The following is a 21616-nucleotide window of genomic DNA, read 5'->3' as shown; positions in this document are numbered from 1 at the left end:
GAGCACCAAGTCCCTGAACCTCCCAGCTCAGCCCCTCCCCCCGCAGCAGGACAGGACACAGATCAGGGGGTGGGGACCCCAGCCCCACCCAGCCATGGTCGGAAACAGGCAGGATCCGGGAATGCCAGCTGTCCCCCTGCAGGGTAGCAGGGCTATTTGGGGGTGCTGCCACCTTTCTTAGGAGTTGTGGGCTTCTTGCTCTGCCAGAGGTGCCCCTGGATGGTGAAGGCGTCGACGCTCATAGACATAGTCTTGGCGGGGATCTGAGTAAAGCGTTTGCGGTCCGAGTTGTACTTGTAGATGCCCTCAACCATGGCGGGCGTGATGGTCCTGGGGCCGTAGCCTGTGAGCCGAGACAGCTCTTCCGTCTCCCCGGACAGCGTGTAGAGTGCTCGGAACTGGCAGCTAGAGTCGCGGAAGAGGATCAGGAAGTGGTTGGCCTTGCTCTTCTCGATTTCCTGGGGCAGGGGGGGGGGGGCACATCAGAAATGGTCAGCCGGCCCGGTGGGACCACCAAGCCAGCCCCCTGCCCCCCAGCCCCAGGCGCATGCGAACCTCAAGAATACGGCTCTTCTGAGGTTCGTTCACCTTGCCCGCCAGACAACAGTGTGAAAGGGCGTTATGGATGATGGACTTGTTGGACTTGGCACTGGGCTCCTTGTAGAGTCGAGGGCCTGGGGGACAGGGTGTTATCAGGTAGGGCAGGAGACAGGCAGGGCCCACGGCCCACCCCTGAAGCCCCCCTACCTGTGTACTCCGGCACCGAGGCCGGGGATGAGGCGTTGCTACCGTTCTCCCAGTCACGTTCCCGGCTACCAGGCAGGCGGCTCGGGGACATGAGGCCAGACGGGGATGGAGCCCTGTGGTAGTGGTGGGGGGAAGGGGGTTGGCCACGGACAGGGCCATTGGGGGGTGACCAAAAAAGAGGCAAGCCCAGAATACTGCGAAGAGGGAGGTGATGGTGGGCCATTGGGGGGTGACCAAAAAAGAGGCAAGCCCAGAATACTGCGAAGAGGGAGGTGATGCAGAGTCATGCACATTCCCCTCCCACACGTTCACTCAGTCCTCTCGGTCAGGAACTCGCTACATCACACAGACCGAAACCACCCAGCACATGGCCTCTGCAGGGGACAAACTCACCGAGACATGGGCCTCTTCACGCCGAGGTTATTGGGGGCATCGTTGGCCACCGTGGCCAGTGACAGGGTGGACTGGGAGTAGACCTTGCTGAGCCGAGAGCCTGGAAGCAGAGGGAACCGGTCAGCCTTCACAGTATCCAAAGGCCTGCCGAAGTCCCCTCAGCACACTGAACCCCTACCAAAACCAGCTGCTGTCCAATCAATGCTGACTCATGGCAACACCAACACCACAGGTGTCCGAATAGAACCACACTCCACAGGTTTTTAGTGGCTGAGTTCTCTTAAAGAGCCCACCTGGACTTGATTCCATACTCAAACCTTTCAGTTACCAGCCAAACACATTAACCGGGAAAGATTTTCCCAGCAAGCCAAGGGGAAGGCATATGGTCAATTCCCATCCAAAACGCCTCCCCACATGTACCAGAGGGGCCTCCTCGCCTATAAAGCTGTGGGGGTAACTCTGGGCTAGCCCTGCCCAACACCCCTCAGTCTCCTCCCCACTCCCAACAGGCAGGGTGAAGCCCCACTAAAAAGCCAGCCCTACAGGCTGCCCCTGTCCCACGTCCTCACCCAACAGGCCACGGGCAGGGCTTCGGGCCAGGGCTGAATCATCGCAGCAGCCAGAGCGAGGCCGGGGGGCCCTCCGTCCACCCCGGTTCGGCCTCCCGGCCCCTGCCCAGGGCCGCAGCACCTTGTCCAGGTCGTCCATCAGCTTCAGCTGGGCTCGGCGCTCATATTCCAGCCTAGTAAATTCACCCCTTCGGGCGCCCACCTCCTCCTCGCCTGGGGCCCGGGCCACGGGGACTATGGGAGCTGCCAGGGCTGCTGTCGCCTCCTCCTGGGCCAGGCTGCAGATCGAGGGGGTGGTCAGACAGCTCAAGGGGTCACCAGGTCAGAGGTCACCAGGGTCATAGGTCACCAGCCTCACCGGGCAGCGGTCTCCTTCCGCTGCTCCTTCTCCGCCTCCTGCCACTGCTTCCGCCGCCGTGCTTCCTCCGCCCGCTTCTGCTGCCTCTCCAGGAGGCTGGCCCGCTTCTGCGCCATCTCGTCCTCGGGCTTGTCTTCATCCTGGGGGCAGATGCCAAGTCCATGGCTACCGTCTCTATGCCCAACTGCACTTCTGTTTATGCAACTGTCCAACAGGCACTGAATTGGTGCCTTTTGTCTGCCTTTTGCTAGCACTCCACTGGTAACCCAAAGCTGGGCAGTTTGACCCCACTCAGCAGAACCTTGGAAGACAAGCCTGGTCATCTACTTCTGTTAGGATACCGTCACTGTCAGCCGCTATCCAGTCCGTACCGACTCATGGCGAGCCCATGTGACCAAGGAGAACTGCCCCACACAGTTTCTGAGGCTTTCATCTTTACAGGGGCAGATCACCCATGAGGCTACTGGGTAGATTCAAAAGCCCACTCTTTCGGCTAGTAGACAGACACAGAAGTGTTTTGCCACCAGGCTCCTCGTGCCAACAAAACCCAACAGAGCACAGTTCTACTCCATAACACATGGGGTCTGGTCAGCATGAGTCACAAACAACTGAACAGCAAGGGATTCAGTTGATGTACAGTCCTACATGGGGAACTGAGACACAGATGGAACCTGGGGGGTACAGACAGCCAACACACTCAGCTGCTGACCAAAGAGTTGGAAGTTCAAGTCTATCCAGAATCACCTCGGTAGAAAGGTCTGGTGATCTTCAGAAAAAAATCAGCCACTGAAAGCCCTATGGAGCAGAGTGCTATGCTGGCACACCACATGGGGTGGCCATGAGTTGGGGTTGACTTGATGCATTCAGAACCAGGGCAGACCTGAATGTTGCCTATGCAGTCTTAACCCACCGAGAGATGACAAAACATCATACAGATAGTGGCAAACAGCAAGGAGAAAACACGTGGCATTGCTGGTCGACCCTGGGGAAAAGGCCTGTCCTCATCTGAGGGCACCGGGAGATGCTTCCTCCAGAAAGCATCCCTGGAGGATGACCAGAGATGCTGAGTGGGTATAGCTGAGGAGAAAGGAGTCCTCCTGACAGGAGGAATCATATGTGCTGAGGTCCTGAGGCCTGAACAAGTCCAGTAGGGCCTGAACAGCCTGGCTGCTGGTGTGTCTGAAGTGCACAGCGAGGTGGGTGTGTGTGTGTGTGTGAAGGATGATGCCCAGAACGAGGTCAGACCACACAGAGCTCAAGGCCCTGGGGGAAAGTAGCATGTTCATGCTAAGACCAAAGGGGAAAGGAGATTACAGGGCTTTTAAGCAGGGGCAAGACAGATCCAATTTATATATACTTTTTTAAATCTCTTGGCAGCTCAGTGGGAAATGGGCAAGGGGGATGGGACAGTAGCAACAGAAACCAATGAGGAGGTGGCCAATGCAGGCAGCCAGGTGAGGGATGATGGTGGCCCAGGTTGGGGAGCTATGCGGATGGAGAGATGAGGGAAATATGGGACAGGGTCAGACAGATGGGGCAGGGTGGAGGAAAGAGATGTCACATGGCCACACCTGTTTGTCCATCTGCCAACATTTATGTTTATCACCCTCATCCACCCATCACCCAGCGCTGTCAATCTGACCAACTATGCAGAGACCGCCCACACGTCTGTCTGTCTATCCCACCTACCCACCCATTCACCCATCCCACCTAGTTGTTAATCTGCCATCCGTCCACTACCACCCCATCCAACCAGCTCTCCAGTCCCCCATATGCCTCCATATCCCTCAGTGCACCCACCTTCCATCTACCCATTCAGACATTCCCCCAGCTATCCATCTGGCCACCCATGCCTTGTCTGTAGGTCCACTTCCATCCACCACACCCACCTACCTTTACATCTGCCCACCTGTCCACCCATCCATCAGCCTACCCATTCACCCAGCTATTCATGCCCATCATCCACAGCATGTACCACCCTGTGTACCCACCCCACTATCTACCCACTTATTCACCCTTCCCCTCAGCAGGGCCTACACATCTCTTATGGATTGAATGTGTCCCCAAAATAGCTGTGCTCCAGGATGTTAACCCCTCCACCTGAGATCATAACCCCATCTGGGAACGGGAACGGATTTTCTTTGGCATCATAATTAGGCATGTAGGGTGTGTGTCTTAAATTCTTTTCTCCAGAGATAAAACAGAACAGATTAGGCGCAAAGAAGCACAAGGTGCAAGGAAGAGGACAGATGCCATGCCACGTGAAGCCAAGACCCAAGGATCTTCCTCCAGAGCTGACACAGACAGAAAAAGGCTGGCACCTAAATTTCAACTTCTAGCCTCCTAACTGTTAGAAAACAAATTTTCGGTTTACTGTTTTATGGGTAAAGCCACTCACTTGTGGTATTTGTTATAGCAGCACACCTTCCAGTCATCTGGGCAGCCACCCAGTCTATCCTCAAACCCCCTACCCTCTGCTCTCTTCACACCTTTCTCTCGCCCTCACAGGTGACTCTCACCTTATAGAAAAACCCGAGCCCAGCCCTGGGCTCTCCTTCCGAAGATGCCTCTTCCTCCAGGGAATCCTCAGCACCAGGAGGGCTCCCATCTCCCTCATCCTCAGCGGGAGGCTCCTGCAGGCTGCCCAGTGGGATCTCAATGAGGCCGGGTCGGGCCGCGGGCTCCTCAGGGGGCGTCCCCTCAGACAGGAGGATGGAGGAGCGAGTCTGCACAGGAACCTGGCTCGGTGAGAACTTTCGCAGGTGAGGGAGGCTGTCTACATCGTTGGGGGCCGTGAGCACCCTCGTTAGGGGTGCCAGCTTCAGCTCTGCCGGTCGTGCATGTTTTGGGCTTCGAGGGGCTGGACTAGGGCCGGGTCCAGGGCTGCGACGGGGGGCTGAGGCCCGGCGAGCGGGGCTGGGGGATGAGGCTTTGGGGCCTGTGGTGGGGCCAGGAATAACCCAGGCAGCAGGAGGCGAGGAGGGCCCAGGGGCCTCATGGGGGGCCAAGAGGCGCTGCTGCTGGTCCGTGAGTCTCTGCATGTCTCGCTGCAGCGAGCTCAACGCAGCACTGAGTTTGTTGACCGCCCGATTGTAGTCCCCCAAGCCCTCAGGGGGCAACGGCCCCAACTCTGGTGAGAAAGTCACTGCCTTGGGGCGTGGGGATGGGTCGCCCTGGCCCTCGCCAGCTGGTCGCTCCCCACCAGGGCCCTGGCCAGCCTCCACCTCCCCTCCAGCATCCTCGTCCACTGTGGTGCCAGCCGCCTCCCTCGGCTGCACCTGCAGAAAGGCGCTCTTGCCAAGGCGCTGGCGGTGCTTGGCAAAGATGGCCTCGATGCGCCGCTTCTGTGCTTCAATGGCCCGGCGCTTCTCCTCCAGTCGGGCACCAAGCTCGCTCATCTCTGAGCTCAGGGCCTCGGGGGCTGCCGGGGAGGCCGCTGGGGCGCCCCCACCAGCATCCGCCTCCACCTTCACCAACTGCTTCTTGCGTTCAGCAAAGCTGGTCATCTTCACTTCAGAGTTGGTGGCCGCTGGGGACGAAGCCACTGCCTTAGGAGACCCCTCATGGAGGGCTGGGGGTTTCAATGCCTCCCTAACCGGGCAGGAAGATGATTTCAAGGGACTCTCAGGGTGAGACAGATAGGTGGGGGTTTTGGTGGCCCCCTCAGGTGGATAGGGGGAGGTCAGCGGGGGTTTTGAGGGCCCCTCTGGGGAGTGGAGGTAGAAACTGCCATCGGCGGCCCCATCCGGGAGGAGCCGGGGCTCAGCACTGTGTATGATCTGCAAGGCTTCCTCGATGGTCGGCAGGTCTCCAGGCTCTGGGGGGGGTGGCGCTGGTGACCGGGCCTGTGCAGGGCGGGGGGGCCCCAGGCTGTCTGAGCTGACAGAGCGGAGCAGGACCGGGTCTCCCATGACAACATCCACGTCGCTGTCCAGGCCAAAAGGGGTGCTGAACGACACAGCCTGGGAGAGGGGACGGCTGGGAGGCCAGAGGGAGGGGTCAGCCCCAGGGATGCATGTGGGCCCCACCCTCCCAGCACCCGCCCCTCAACAGCACTCACCTGAGCTGGCGGTTCCAGACCTTGCCCAGGGCCTCCATGTGGGACATGGACGGGGAGGACTGCAGAGAGCCTGGGGGGGACAGGCAGTGGTCACTCAGTGGTCACTGTGAGGGCAGCCCAGGTGTCACTGGGCGAGTCACTGCTGGGTCATTATGTGCTCTATTCAGACCAGAGGTTTCCAGAAACACAGCTGGGGCCATCACTGAGTACCAGTTAGATACCAGTGGACAGGTCAGCTGGGCTGTCTGGTCAGGTAGGGTCCCCCCCAATGACAGAACCTCCCTCCACCTCCTCACCTGTAGATCCACGGAGTGGGGACTGGGGGCCACCAGGTGACAGGAGTGGGTGGCGGAAACTGAAGACAGGAGAACTGCCAAGAAACCCTCGTCAGTTATGGGACAACCCCACTCTGTCTCTCCCAGGGGACAGAGCTCCCAGCCCCGCCCCAGCATGGAACTGGGTGGAGGGGTGGGAAGGAGGAAGAACCCTACCTGCTGCCACTGCGGTTTTGGGGAGAGGAGGATTCCGTGCCTCGGGGAGAGGCAGCTGTGGACAGAGAAGGGGTCAGTCTTGGCCAGGCCACCCCACCCCACCTGTCCCCAGGGTTGGGCCTCACCGTGCCCGTCGGGTAGGTCCACAGCATGCACAAAGTCGGGCTTCAGCACCTCAAAGCACATGAACATCTCAGCCAGCAATACCACCAGATTGACCTGGAGGTGGGAGCAGGGTCAGCCACCAGGCCCCACAGCTCAGGACACCCACCCCAGCCCTGCAGACCCCAGGATGGCCTCACCTTGAGGGGCGGGGGGACATACAGCAGGTCCTCCAGGGACAGGGGGCAGCCACGTGGGAGGCGGGAGGCGCAGAAATCCTGCACCAGCTGGAGGTTATATAGGCTGTCTGCCACTGACATGGGGTCCTTGAGGCAGACCTCTGCGGGAAGAGGAGGCCGAGGCCCCCGACTCTGAGGGCCCAGCAGCAAAGACACCAGCAGCCACCATCCATGGAGGACCTCCTCCAAGCTGGGCGTCCCTTGGTGAGGTGGATGGGTACTGCTGGAAGGCCCTGGAGACTGTACCCTAGGACCTTTGTGCCTGCTATATCTCCCTCCCAGAACACTAGCCCCCCTGAACTGGCTTCTGTAGGCCTCAACTCAAGTTACCAGCTCGGGAACCCCTTTCCTGATCATCCACCGCCCTTTGGGGGGACTTAACAACCACACTGTACAGACAGAAGCTTTCTGGCTTTCCTGCCGCCTGGAGGCTGACACTCAGTAGGCACTAAATCAGTATTAGTTGTAGTACTGAGTTCTAGAAGTTCAGAGACGTTGAGCCTCTTATATAAGGTCACACAGCTAATTAAAGGAAAAGAGATCTCAGTGCAGGGGTGCCTACTTTGAAGCTCCACCTATAACTATGCCACCATTCTGCCTCCCAGCAGCATGGGTGTGTGGATCTGGGTTGAGGGACACCAGCTCTGGCTTGAGCCCATCCACTCACCCTCAAGTCGCAGCAGCTGTGGACAATAGCAATGGATAGTGGCAGCCAGTGCGGCCCCACTAGCCAGGTCTTGGAGACCAGTCACCGTCGGGAAGCAGGGGGCTCGTCGGGCCACAGCTCGGTCCTTGCGGTACCGGATCTACATGAAGGTGAGAGCCACGTCAGATCAGGGGTGGGGTTGGTCCCCTAGGTCAGAGGTAGTGCAGACTGGGCGGAGAGGCCTGGGGTTCTCGCCACGAGGGGGCGTGAAGCCGGGGGTCCCAGAGCCAGAGTGGGGGGGCCAGCCTGGAGCGGGGAAGGGGCAGCAGCAAGAGGCAGAGGCGGAGCCTGCGAACAGCCAGGCCAGCAGCGGGGTCTGGGGACAGGGACACCTGGGACCCCAGGGCGGGGGATACGTTACCATGGGGGGTTTGCTCCCCGACTCCTTCAAACAGAAGGCAATTGCGTGCTGGGGGGAGAGGAGCAGCTGTCAGCCGGGCAGGAGGGGGGCTGACTTGCTGGGGCCCCAAGCCCAACTCCAGGGAGGGAGAGTCCTTTCACTTGTCCTGAGCCCCGGCTGTCCAGCTCCCTACCCGTGCTCTGGCTGGCTGTGGGGACCCCCAAGAGCAGCCCCCCGTGCAGGCAAACCCCCCACAAAAGACCCAGGCCCCCAGCTCAGGGAAAGGATGCATGGGAAGCAGGTAGGCAGGAGAGGACCCCCAACCCAGGCCCCAGGATGTGGGGGAAGGAGCCCAGGCACGAGCAGAGGCAGAGACCCTCCCCCTAACTTATGGGCTTAGAAACCCTGGTCAGGTTCCCAAAGGTGCTGCTCCCTTAGGGAAGCTAGACTCTCAGTTACAGAGTCTTATACACCTTCCATATTTCAGTCTTTCTCTTGGCTGGGGGGGAATGGGGGTTGGGGAACCTTTCCTACGTGCCCTGCTCATTGGGGTCACATTCCCATGGTCTAATGAGTTGGGGAGATCAGCTAAAGGGAATAAGCGATGGGGGTCTGCTCTCTTAATTAACAGGGTGGGAGCATCATCCAGCTTGTTGGTTCATGGTGTGACTCGTTTCTTTTTTAACAAATAAAGAACCCCTAGGGCTGGGCCCCAATCCTATGCTCATAGCTGGGAAGCAGCAGGAGTAGGAGGCTCTAAGAGGCAGGCAAACACAAGACACAAACAGCGACGTGAGACAGGCAGACGGGGCAGGTAGACAGCCCCACTTACAGGAACCAGCTTCCAGTACCAGCGTGTGGGGCACTGAGGCCAGAGAGGCAGAGAGGAGAGCGCAAAGGGTAGGTGGGAGAAGGGGGACAGAGAGAGAGAGAGTCACCAGCAGCCCACCCATGGCAGGAAAGGTACATGAGGCACAGCCCCACCCTGCCCACCCTGCCCTTGTCTGTATGTCTCACCGACGGCTGCACTGGGGCCACCCCGTCTGTGGGGGCTGCAGGCGATGCACGCTGGACTGCTTCCTGCTCTGTCTTTTCCTGTAGCCGCCTGACAGTCTGGGGGATGGGAGAAAGTCCCGGTAGAAGTCAGCGCTCAGTTGTCACAAGACTACACTGCCTCCCAGACCACCAGGGCCGGATCCCACCTACCGAGTCCACCCAGATGAGTAGCTTATGCTCCAAGCCACTCAAGGCCAAGGAGCCGGTCAGCGTCTTCGTCCACTCGAAGGCGAAGGCAACCATGAGGGCATCGATGACAGCTAGGTGGGCACTCTGGGAGCAAGGACTCAAGCGTGAGACCGGAGCAGGAACGTAAAGGGGTAGCATGGGAAGGGCTGGGCCTCAGGGGCGCGGCCAGTGGGAAGGAACCTGGCTGGATAAAGGTCCCCTAAAGGGCCAAGCCTGGTGGGCGGGGCTCGAGGCCAAATACTGTGCTTTTATGATTGATAGGTCGCATAGACCAGTCCTTTTAGAAAAGAGAGCCCTTGGGGAGGAGCCAGGCCTGGTGGGAGGGGCCTCAGAGAAAGTGGCTTTTGGAGGAAGCCAGACAACTGGCTAAAAGCCTGACCAGGTGGGGCGGGGCCTCGCAGGGAGGAGCAAGGTCTAGTGGGAGGAGTCTTGGAGAAATCAGGCTTTCAGGTCCTGGTGTGGCACTGTAGATGTTGTTATGTGCCGTGGAGTCGGTTCCGACTCATAGCCACCCTACACAGGGTTTCCGAGGCTGTAAATCTTTATGGGAGCAGACCGCCTCATCTTTCTCCCGCGGAGCAGCTGGTAGTTTCGAACTACTGACCTTGAGGCTCGCAGCCCAATTCGTAACTACTACGCTACCAGAGGACCACTAACTCCAAGGTCATCGGTGAAACCTGCCAGCTCTGGTAACGTACTGGTTACGAATCGGGCTGTGAACCACAAGGACAGCAGTTCGAAACTACCAGCTGCTCTAGCAGGAGAAAGATGAGGCTTTCGGCTCCCATAAAGATTTACAGCCTCGGGAACTCTGTTCAGGGTCGCTATGGGTCGGAACAGACTCAACGGCACTTAACAACGACGACAACAAGCCCCAGGGTTAGGGTCTTAAGGGGGAGGAGCCTGACCTGGTGGGCGGGGCGGAACCTACCATGAGGATAGGCTGGTGCCGCAGGTCGGCCTCTCGCACTGGGCGCTCAGGTAGAGCGGGCGCCACGCCCTTCCGTGCCAGCAGCGCCAGCAGCGCCGAGGGACTAGGGGGCGCTTCGAGCTGAGGCAGCGCCTGGCGCCAGGCCCGGCAATAAAGCTCAGCCGAGAGCAACAGCCGCGTCACCGGGGGCTTCACATGCTCCTGCGCATACTGGTCCGTGTAGAAGGGTTCCCACAGCTCCGGGGGCACGTGATCTGTGGGGGTGGAGAGGAGCCCGGTCTGTCAGGGGCAAGATGGACTGCCACAGCCCCATGTGGGACCCTCCCTAGTCCTGGTCCTATGGGCCCCCCTACCGGTCCAACTATATGGCCTGGACTCGGGCAGGTGCCCATGCTGGTTAAGTAGATGTCCCTGGACTGAACACGCTGGTGGCCACGAAACACGGCACGATGGCCCCCAAGGGAAGTCTCATGGCTGACTGGGTAAGGAGGGATCTTGTAGGGGACAGAGGGTCCTGATTTACTCCTTAGGAAAGCCTCTCAGAAAGCTTGGTCGGTTGTGAAGAAAAAATAATAACAAATTGAGTCACTGCTATCTCTGAGCCTCACAAGGACCTTAGGAAGCTGCCAAAGTGGTCCGGGCTATCATTAACACGGCTTCAGGGATAAGGAAACTGAGGCTCACACCCACTGGGCCCATCTAAGTCTCTCTCAGTGTGTGGCTGGGGCGTAGAGGCTTGCTTTGAGGGGTTGAATGGACTGAACTGGGAACTGATGGGAGAAGGCACCCCAGCCTGTAAGATCTGCAGGAGAACATGGAGCAGGGTATGGTGGCTGAGACGGGGTATCATCCAGGAGGCAAAGGAAGAAGGCAGTGGGGCCTAGAAGGTGAGGGCATAATAGAGAAACAGCCAGAAAACCCTGGGTGAGCAGGCCAGGGCGAGGAGGCAGGAAGCTCTACGTGGAAGCATGGCAGGGTGCCAAGCAGGACCCAGGCTTGAGGGGGAGCCAGACAGAGAGAGCTGCCAGGTTGATGGGGAGGAGGTGACAGGCCAACAACTGCCCTGGGGACGGACGGGACTTGTCCTTATGGGGAGACCTCTCAAAAGGGAGACAGGGACCTCGGGGAGGCTCCCCACTCTCTTCTTGCTTCAATCAGAACAGCTGTTGTATCTATGGACGCTCTATGTATGTTTGAAAGGAGGAGTCTCTGGGTGGCCCACACACTCGGCTGCTAACTGAAAGGTTGGTGGTTCAAACCCACCCAGGGGTACCTTGGAAGAAAGGCCTGGCAATCTACTTCCAAAGAGTCAAACCTTGAAAATTCTCTGGCACACACGGGGTCCCTATGAGTTGCAATCTGTTGGTTGCCAGGTGATGGTGGTGGTATATTTGCTTAAAAAAATTCTTGGAACACGACTCCCCAACCCTTTCCTAGGTCACCCCTTCATATAAATATACCTGAGGACCCAGCGTTCTTTAATTCCAGCCTCGTAACACCTGAGGACCCAGGGCTCCTAGGCTCCAGACCCTCTCTCCGTAGGCTCCTTCCCCATACCTTAAAATCACACCTGCCCTCCTAAGTGATGCCCCACTCCCTGAAGATCTGTGCCTTCTCCCACCCCTCTCAGCTCAGCTCCTTGGAAGACGTGTTCTCTGGGCTCCCTTCCTCGTGCCCGACCTGCCCAAGGCCAGCAGTGACCAGCCAAGGCATATTTGTATGCCTGTGTATCTCATTTGGGCTGTGTGCCAGAAACAGCAGTCTTCCGGAACCTCCCCCCACCTACACCCCGGCATCTCCTGGCTTTCTCTCACTCCAGGCAGCCAAGCTACTGCCTCCTCATAACCATAACTACTTGCCTCTTCGATGTGGGGCTCCTGATGGCTTATCTGAGCACCCTGGGAATTAGATAAGCCCCCAAGATGGCTTCTGTGACTATTGTGAGCCATGTTCTATTCCCCTCTAAGAGATCTGAAGCCCTGTGCCCATGAATGTGATCTTGTTTGGAAAGAGGGTCTTTAAAGACGTTTATCAGTTGAGTTAAAATGAGCTCATACTACAGTTGTGAGGCGCCTTCAAGTTGGTTCTGACTCATAGAGACCCTAGGCACACAGAATGAAACACTGCCTGCCCCTGCACCATCTTCACTATCATTGTTAGGTTTGAGCCCATTGATGCTGCCACTGTGCCAATTCATCTTGTCTTCCTTACTTGTACTGTAGTTGTCATTGTGTTGTTAAGTGACATCAAGTAGGTTCCCACTCATAACGACTCTGTATAGGGCTTCTGAGAAACAGCTAGCCAACCTTCTGGTTGAGGGCTTATCCTACAGCGCACCAAGTGAGTCTTAACCCAATATGAACCAAGTGAACCAGTTGCTATGCAGTGGATTCTATCTGACTCATGGTGACCCCAGGTGTGTCAAACAGACCTGCATCCAGAGGATTCTCAATGGCTGTGATCTCAGGAAAGTAGCTCACCAAGGTGCCTCTGGGTGGGTTCAAACCACCAACTTTGCGATCAATAGTTGAATATTTAATCAACTGCACCACTCAGGGACTCCAATCCAATGTGTCCTCATAAAAGAGAAGAGGCGGAGACCCGGGAAGACCGAAGCAGAGATGAGAATGATGCTGCTAACATCACCTGTGGGTTGATGCGCTGGAATGCAAGCTCAGTTTGAACCACATGGTCAGTGGTTCAAGCTCACCATCTGCTCCTTGGAAACCCTATACTGGGTCCCTATGAGTCAGAAGAGACTCAACAACAAAAACAACAACAGACCAAGAATGCCTGAGGCTACCAGAAACTGGAGGACACTAAGAAGGACCCTCCCTTAAGCCTTCAGAAACAGCCATCCTTGTCCTGAATTCAGGTACCTGGCCTCCAGGACTGGGACAAGAAGTTTGTTGTATGGTATTTTGTTTCAGCTCCCCCAGGAAAATAATGGAGTCTTCGGTGGTGCAAAAGGATAACACACTACTAGTCAAAAGGTTGGTGGTTCAAATCCACCCTGAGGCACTTCAGAAACCAGGCCTGGCAAAATCAGCTTCCCAACGATCACATATGAAGATTATTAATGAGACAGGTTATATTCTTTTCTTGGCCAAGTCTTTGGGATCTGATGTGTATTTTATACACTTGCTAGGGATCACCAGCTGGGCTCTGAAACCCCCAGACTTGACATCACACAGCTAACGGTGAACTTGTGTGCCTTCACTCATCTAATCCTTATCCCCATTTTACAGAGAGAAAACCGAGGCCCAGAGAGGGGAGATGACTTATGCAAGCTCACCTTAGCAGAGCTGATGTGCACCCACCTTCCCTCACACATCACTATCGGCTGTAAGGCGGTGTTTCCCAAACTTGTTCAAGGAGGGCACCTTTTCTTATCTCTGAGCCCACTTGCCTGCATTCCTACACAACCTCCTCACCTCAGAGCCTCCAGAACTCTCCCTTCCCTGGAGCCTCTATTACCACTGCACAAGTGCTTACTACACCCCACAACCAGACCCTCTAGCACCACCATCTGGGATATGAGGTCATCTGGGGTCATCCTGGGTCTCCCCAACAGCCCCCTTTCTTTCAAAAGCAGATCCTTGATGGCACGGAAGCCCAAGTGTGGGCTTCGCACGAGATAGCCAGGAGGAAGATTGAGACCTACTTGTTCTCCAAGAACTCCCAGTTGGCCCAAACCCCTCCCTTTGGCAAACTCCTATGTACCCTTCAAGGCCCAAACCACTCCCACACCGGGGAGCCTTCTCCTCCCTTCCCTGAAAGATTTAAAAGATTTCCACCTCTGGGCCCTCTAGGCACTGACCACTCTAAGCAGCTTATTCCTCTGATCCAAGAGGATCTGCCCTGTCCCCCATCCTGAGCTCCCAGCACCAGCCCAACACCAGTGCCCCCCGAGTTCACGGTCCTAGCAGAGCTCTGGCCTCACCACCCTCCCCGAACCTGGTGTCTCCACTTCCTCAGCCCTCCATTTAGGGAAGGTGAGAGGTGGGACTGGCGCTGTGGGTCAGTGAGAGCAGATTCCACAAGGCTCAAGGGTATCTGAGATCTTATCAACACCCCTCAGGGCACCTCTATACGAAACGGAACTGCATTTGTGGCTGTTCCCCTCGGCCAAGGGAACGTGAACAATATTAATGTTCCCAAAAACATGAACAAAAATCCCAGCAGCAATTGACAGCATCCATTCAGTGTGTTTTGGATTCCAGACACAGGGTGGAGGATTTCACCCCTCCTGGCAACCCTGGAAAGAAGGTATCACAATGGCCTGAAGCCTGCCTGCCTGCCACACTTGGGTGCCCCCACGTTTACAGACCAGATAAATACAGGAAACTGGGAGACCTGAGACCATATTTGGGGGGGCACAAAGCCACACTGACACCCAAATCCTGTCACACTTAGCTACCTGGGATGTGAGGGGCTGGGGTGGTCCTGGGTCCCCTCACAGTCCCCTTTCTTTCTCAGGCAGATTCTGGCGGGTGTGTAGTTAACCAGAGTGGGCCTCACATGAGAGACCATTGGAAAGGAGACTGGGAGAAAGAGAAAGAAACAGGCTTGGGCGGAACCAGGAGCCGGACAGCTGTCACTGAGACCCACACCCAGAACAGGTTGATCTGGGAGGGCCACTGGAGTGGGGAGGGACTGTGCCCAGTTTGTGCCAGGCCCAGTGGGAGAGCAGGGCGTCCCCCCAGGGCTCCCGAGAAAGCCCAGACCTTAATTAACCCCTGCCTTCCCCAGGGCCAGCCTGGGCTCCCAGTTCTCTCTGGCCTGGGGCAGCCCAAGGGAAGGCCTCTAATCCAGGGACCCTCCCTCATCTTTCATATTAGGGTGGTACTGGGGTTAGGAGCTCCAAAAAGAGTGGAGAATTCCCCCAGGGCGGAAGGCCTCGCATCTCCCTGCCCAGGGGCAAGGAGCGGCATCCGCCCCCAGTGATCTTGGACCAGCCCCTTCCCTTCTCCTGAGCTAACATGAGGCGATCACTCACCCCTGCCAAGGGCCGGCAGGAGCCATAGAGGCGACACGGGGCCCAAAGAACTGCTGGGCTGCATCTGCAGCCCAGGCCGTGCGGGTTTGTGACGGAGCCGGGGGCATGCCAGAGGGTCTAAGGCCCTCCGGTGAGGACGCGTGATTGAGTGTGTGAGGCTGGGGGTGGGGAGGAGGCTGCAGAGCTCCTGAGACCCCCTCGGCCCGCGGACCCCGTCGCTTACCTGGGGCCAGGCCGCTGGGACCCGGAGCCGCGCCGGGGCGCCAGCCCCACCCCCACCGCGCTCGGCCGCCCGGCGGGCAAAGTCCAGTGGAGCCCAGAGGAAGCGGCGGTCCCGGCCCCGGAGCCCGCGGCCGCGCTATTGTTCCCGGCGCGCCCCGCCCCCCGCACCTGCCGCGCGCCCCGGTACCTGCGCCCCCGAACGCGGCCCGCAGCACCCACGCCAAGCTGGCCGCCGCCTTAGCCCGCGAGAAGTCGTACTGGTCCAGTGACTTAATCTCCGGCACCAGGAAGGTCCTCCGCAATGGCCCGGGCCCTGCGGGCGCCGCCTCCACCATGGCGCCGCCGGGGCTGCGGCGCTATGCCGGGCTGCGCTGCGCCGCTGCGCTGGTGCTCCGCCGGCCCGCCGCTGCCGCCACCGCCACCACTACAGCCGAGCCAGGTGCGGCCGCTGCGCCGGGACGCTGCGTCGGTCCCGCCCAGGGGCGGAGCCCAGGTGTGCCCCGCCCCCGCAGCCTGGGCAGTCCAGTCGGTCCGTCTCTCCCCACCGCGTGCGCCCCCAGTCGGTGGCTCGGGCTGGGCGGGGCCCGCACTGCGGAGAAGGCCGGTGGAAGGGGAGGGCGTGTGCGTGCGTCTGGGTGTGTGCGTGTGACACCGGCGAGGATGAGCGTACCTCTGTTAGTGGACGTGTGTGTGCACCGCAGAGAATAACCTTCTGCGTGCGCGCGGGCCTGTGATTCCAGGCCAGCAGATAGTGCACCTGCTTCTGATTATGTGTGTGATGGTGCGAGTGAGTGTGTCTCTGTTGGCATCTGTGTGTGTGCATTTATGAATGAACTTGGGTGAGTGCACTTGAGGGCGTCTACATGTGTACTCAAATTTAGCAACGATTGTGAGGATGGCACAAGACCAGTGTTTTGTTCTGCTGTGCAAAAGGGTCTCCGTGAGTCTGAACTGACTCGTCAGCGTCTAACAACAACGCAACAAGCGTGTGCATATGAGGGTGTGAGTGTAATGGGACGTGTGTGTACGTGTGTATATCTGTGTTTTTAACATGTGTCGAGTGGACGCGGACCTGTATTTTGAAGGTCCAGAAGTGATTAGGTTTAGGACCCAGCCTGTCCTGTTGTGTCACATTAACATAATGAAAGAAAACCCTCATTTCCAAACACTATCACATTTACAGGAACAGGAATTAGAACTTCAACATGTATTTTGGGGAACAACACAATTCAATCCATAACAGGGTATGTGTGAAGGTGTTTGTGTGTAACTTAGTCCAGATAATTGTGTGTGGTTATTAGGTGCTGTTGAGATAATTTCGACTCCTAGCGACCCTATACACAACAGAACAAAACACTACCCAGTCCAGTGTCATCCTCACAATTGTTGTTACATTTGAACCCATTGCCACTGGCACCATGTCAATCCATATCGTTGGGGATCTTCCTCTTTTTCATTGACCCTCAATTTTCTCCAGGGACTGGTCTCTCCTAGTAATATGTCCAAAGTATCCTGGCTTCTAAGGAGCATTCTGGTTATATTTCTTCCAACACAGACCTGTTTGTTCTTCGGGCAGTCCATGGTACTTTTAATATTCTTCCCTAATACCCTAACTCAAATGAATCGATTCTTCTTCGGTTTTCCTTATTCATTGTCCAACTTTCACATGCCTGTTTGTGTGGCGGTGGTGGTGGTCATGTTCTGACTCATACTGACCCTGCATAGGGTTTCCAAGGCTGTAAATCTTTACAGGAACAGAAAGCCTCATCTTTTTCCCTAGAAGCAACTGGTAGAGTCTACCTACTAGCCTTGAGATTAGCAGCCTAGTTTGTAATCCACTTTGCTACCCAGGCTGCTTGCATGTTAGTATACATAGAGCAACTGTACAGATGTTCCTTTGTATGTAAATAGATGCTCACGTGCAAGTGTATCTGGTTTTCCAGTGGATATGTGGGTGTGCATATGTATGTATATAAATGTATATTTGTGTCTTCAATATGTGCCAAGTGTACAAAGATCTGTATTATGTAGGTGTTAGATCCTAAGTTTTTCTGTGGTGTGTGTGTGTATGTGAGAATGAATTTGGGTGGTGAATAGAGTGTATTTGAGGATGTCTGCATGTGTTCATCAGGGTGTGAGTGTAACGGTGTGTGTGTGCTTATGTGTGACTAGATTTTCGTGTGCATCTAGACGTATTTGTGTATTGTAGAAGAGTGTGCTTAGTGGTCCTTGTGGTGCCATGGGTTAAGCATCAGGTGGCTAACTGAAAGGTCAGCAGTTAAAACCCACCAACCACTCAAAGGAAGAAAGATGAGCTCTAAAGAGCTAAAGATAGTTGTTAAGTGCAGTTGAGTTGATTTCGATTCATAGCAACCGTATGTAGCCTATTTGAGGCTGCAAATCTTGCTCTCAAGTAGCAGCTGGTAGATTTGAACTGCAGACCTTGCGGTTAGCAGCCCAATGTATAACCCACTACTCTACCAGGACTCCTCGTGCTTATCCTGTTGTTAAGTGTTAGTGAGTTGGTTCTGACTCACAGCGACCCTGTATAAGGTTTCTGAGGAGCAGCTGGTGGGTTTCAACTGCTGACCTTGTGGTTCGAAGTCCAGCAGTTGATCCTACAGTGCCACACCATATCCTACAGCCTTGGAAATCCTGTGGAGCAGCTCTGTTCAGTCCTACTGAGTCTTCGAGTCGGAATTGCCTCAATTGCAGTGAGTTTTCATGTCCAAGTTAGTAAGGAAGTGGACATACTGTTTGAATGGGTGTGTGTTAGGAAATTGTGTGGCTGTTGCTGGGTAAATGTGTGTCTATTTGTGGAGTCTGCAGCATTTGTATGTAGAGCTCTGGTTGTGTCTCACTGGGATATATGAGGGTAAGTCAAAAAGTATTGCTACTATGGTTCCAGCCCATACAAAGTGTGTTCAAACATGTCTCTGAGATCAGTGGATAGCTGCAGACATGTTCTCTTGTCTTGGTCTCCTTGTTGTTAGGTGCCATCGAGTCAGTACTGACTCATAATGACCCTATGCACAACAGAGCAAAACACTGCCCAATCAAGGGCCAACCTCACAATTGAGCCCATTGATGCTGCCACTTTGCCAATCCATCTCACTGGGGGTCTTCCTCTTTTTCTCTGACCTTCCACCTTACCAAACATAATATCCTTCTCCAGCGACTGGTCCCTCCTGACAATATGTCCAAAGTATGAGAGACAAAGTTTGGCCATCTTGGCCTCCAAGGAGCACTCTGGCTGCACTTTTTCCAACACAGATCTGTTGGTTCTTTTGGCAGCCCATGGCACTTTCAATATTCTCCAACACCGTAATTCAAAAGGATCATCTGCATATCGCAGGTTGGTCTCCTTAGGGTGCCTTTAAAGATTGATCCAATCAAAACAGTGGCTTCTGAGGGGATGGATCTGGTGGGCCAAATTCAAGGCAGAAAGGTCAGCTCAGAAGGTTATTGCGACTGTCTTTTGAAATTCCTAAAAGATTTTTCTCAAAGGACATAGGACCGTCATGGAGACTTATTAGGAAGCTTTAATAAACTTGAAACTGCATTGGTGAGAAAAAGGCCAGGAAAGTTGTTCTGAGGAATTTTTTGCATCAAAACAAGACACCTACTTATTCTCAAAGCATAGTAAAGGCGAGCCTATGACAATCTTGTTGAGAAACCTGACCCTATCCAGGATCTCTGGTAACGGAGTGGGCATGAGTCGGGCTGCTAACCTCAAGGTCAGCAGTTCAAACATACCAGCTGTTCTATGAGAGAAAGCCTCATCTTTCTGCTATCATTAAAATTTACAGCCTCAGAAACTCTGTACAGGGTCACTATGAGTCAGAACCAACTCCTTGCCACACCATCACTACCCTATCTAGCCTACGGTCTTTATCTTGCCCCCTCAGACTTCTTGTTTTGGCCCCCAAACTCAAAGAACATTTAAAAGGAACAAGATTTGAGTCCCTCAAGGGTGCCCAGGAGTCCTGGGGTGGTGCTGTGGGTTAAGGCACTAGACTTCAAGGTCGGTTTGAACTTCAAGGTTGGAGGTTCAAGCTCACCAGGTGCTCCTCAGAAACCTTATACAGGGTCGCTATGGGTCAGAACCGACTCGACGGCACTTAAAAACAACAACAAGGGTGCTCAAACTATCATTTTGTCATGCTATGAAATGAAGAGAACAGAAGGGTTAAAGAAATGGAAACACTGCCTTCAGATGTGTCTAGATCTCGATGGAGAGCTAGATGATGGGAAACAATATAGTTTCATGATTCTATATTTTTGCTTAATAAAGGTTTCTATGAGTTTATACTAATAGTTTTTGACTTATCTTCATATTTGTTTCTAACCAGCGACTCACTCTTTGGAAGAAAGGTGAAGCTTTCTGCTCCCAAAAAGATTTACAGCCTCAGAAACCCTATACGGAGTAGCTATGAATCACAACATACTGAACAGCACTCAACACCACCACTGTATGAGCAGGACAGTGTGGCTGTGGTTGTGTGTGTGTGTCTTCGTTTCAGAATGTAGTTCTGTGTGTTTATATTAATATATTTGTGCATATTGTATTTGAGTTTATAGTGTGAACCTGAGTGTGAGAACCTTTCAACCATGCCTAGGTGCGTGTTGCTCAGTGTGAACTTCTGAATGCATTTGTGAGTGTGAGTTTGCCTATTTCTCTGAGAACTGCATGTTGTTGTTGTTGTTATGTGCCATGGAGTCAGTTCCAACTCATAGTGACTCTATACAGGGTTTCCGAGGCTGTAAATCTTTACGGGAGCAAAAAGCCTCATCTTTCTCCCACAGAACAGCTGGTAGTTTCGAACTGCTGACCTTAAGGTTCGCAGCCTTGTGTGTGGTATACACATCTGATGGTGTGTGTCAGAATGGGGATGTATCTTAGTTTCCACAAGCCCGTGACTTTAAAGAACAATACTGTATTGTTTTACAGTTCTGGGGGTTAAAAGTCCAGGTTCAGTTTTTCTGGGAACCTCTTTCCTAGTTCCTAGTGTCTGCTGGCAATTCTTGGGGCTTCTTTGCTTGTAGATGAATCCTCACATGACTTGTATCTCTCTGTCTTCTCGTCTACTCTTTTTATAAGACACCACTCCGAAGTTTTGTTGTTAAGTACAGTGGAGTCGGTTCTGACTCATAGTGACCCTGTACAGGGTTTCCGAGGCTGTAAATCTTTACCGGAGCAGAAAGCCTCATCTTTCTCCTGCAGAACAGCTGGTAGTTTCGAACTTCCGACCTTGAGGTTAGCAGCCCAATTCGTAACCACTACACTACCAGAGCTAGGTTAGGGTTAGGTCCCACCCTCCTCAGGTAGGAATCCTGGTGTGATGCTGTAGGCTAATGCACTGGACTGCAAAGTCGGTGGTTCAAGGTCACCAGCCGCTTCTCAGAAACCCCTACGCAGGGCCACTATGGGTCAGAACCAACTCGATGGCATTTAAGAACATCAACAGCAGTAACAACTCAGGTATGACCTCACTAACAGAACACAAGTAAACCCCCATTTCCAACCCCGGTTCCTTTTACCAATACAGGCGTTTGAACTTCACATAGTTCCAAGGAGGACACAATTCAATCTATATAACAGGGTATGTGGGAGTGTATTTATGTGTGTCTGAGTGCAGTTGTACAATGATGCAATTGTGCAGGTGTTATGGAGTGTATTTGTATCTGTCTGAGCACCCATTTTTAGGTATTTGTTTAGTATTTGTGCACCGCATTACATTTTGGTGTCAAAACATCTGCTGTGTGCGTCTTGGCTGTGTTCAGTTGTGAATGTACAAGTGTTGGTGTGTCTGTCTGGCCTGGTTGTATGTATCTGGGTATTGTGTGTATACATAAGTGAATATACATCTATGGGTTTGTGTGTTGTCTGCTTATCTGAATGCTAACATGCTGTGTCCACTTTTTAGCACATTGTGTGTGTGTGTGTGTGTGGCAGCTGGCATTTACATCTCTGTGGGTTTGTGGTTATCAGTCTTAGAAATAATACAACCAGAATGATTCTGAGAAACAAGGACACATCAGAAAAGACCAATTCCTAGAACAGGGCATCCTGGTTGCTCAAATTGTTGTTGTTGTTGTTGTTAGGTGCCATCAAGTCAGTACTGACTCATAGCAACCTTATGCACAGCAGAACGAAACACTGCCTGATCCGGGGCCAACCTCACTACTATTGCCATCATGCTGGCAACATGAT

At 54.6% G+C, this 21616-nt stretch overlaps 1 protein-coding gene across 2 annotated transcripts; it reads right to left on the bottom strand.

The window, feature by feature from the left end:
• Positions 1–152: 152 nt before the first annotated feature.
• CAMSAP3 (calmodulin regulated spectrin-associated protein family, member 3) lies at positions 153–15737 on the bottom strand. 2 transcript variants are annotated; one of them, XM_006868852.1, is made up of 19 exons: positions 15590–15737; positions 10182–10435; positions 9212–9334; positions 9023–9118; positions 8838–8870; positions 8027–8074; positions 7627–7765; positions 6921–7060; positions 6744–6837; positions 6619–6673; positions 6424–6497; positions 6128–6197; positions 4587–6045; positions 2068–2207; positions 1710–1987; positions 1141–1240; positions 748–860; positions 556–674; positions 153–458 (listed from the first exon to the last, which is right to left on the bottom strand). In XM_006868852.1, exons 1-19 carry the CDS (start codon positions 15735–15737, stop codon positions 153–155), a joined length of 3789 nt encoding a protein of 1262 aa, XP_006868914.1. The 2 variants fall into 2 exon arrangements, with proteins under 2 accessions (XP_006868914.1, XP_006868915.1); XM_006868853.1 differs by lacking the exons at positions 8027–8074; positions 8838–8870.
• Between the last annotated feature and the right edge of the window lie 5879 nt (positions 15738–21616).

This window comes from Chrysochloris asiatica, unplaced genomic scaffold (assembly GCF_000296735.1).
Source record: "Chrysochloris asiatica unplaced genomic scaffold, ChrAsi1.0 scaffold00125, whole genome shotgun sequence".
Classification (NCBI taxonomy): domain Eukaryota; kingdom Metazoa; phylum Chordata; class Mammalia; order Afrosoricida; family Chrysochloridae; genus Chrysochloris; species Chrysochloris asiatica.
The sequence above is the reverse complement of the archived record's forward strand: the minus strand, read 5'-3'. Positions and strand labels throughout refer to the sequence as shown.

Excerpts from the sequence above, each read along its gene's own strand:
- CAMSAP3 (XM_006868852.1), bottom strand. The coding sequence starts at position 15,737 with ATGGTGGAGGCGGCGCCCGCAGGGCCCGGGCCATTGCGGAGGACCTTC. Across the intron at positions 8,075-8,837 it reads GGTACTGGAAGCTGGTTCCT|CACGCAATTGCCTTCTGTTT; the intron begins GTAAGTGGGGCT and ends CTCTCCCCCCAG. Across the intron at positions 6,198-6,423 it reads CCCACTCCGTGGATCTACAG|GCTCTCTGCAGTCCTCCCCG; the intron begins GTGAGGAGGTGG and ends TGTCCCCCCCAG.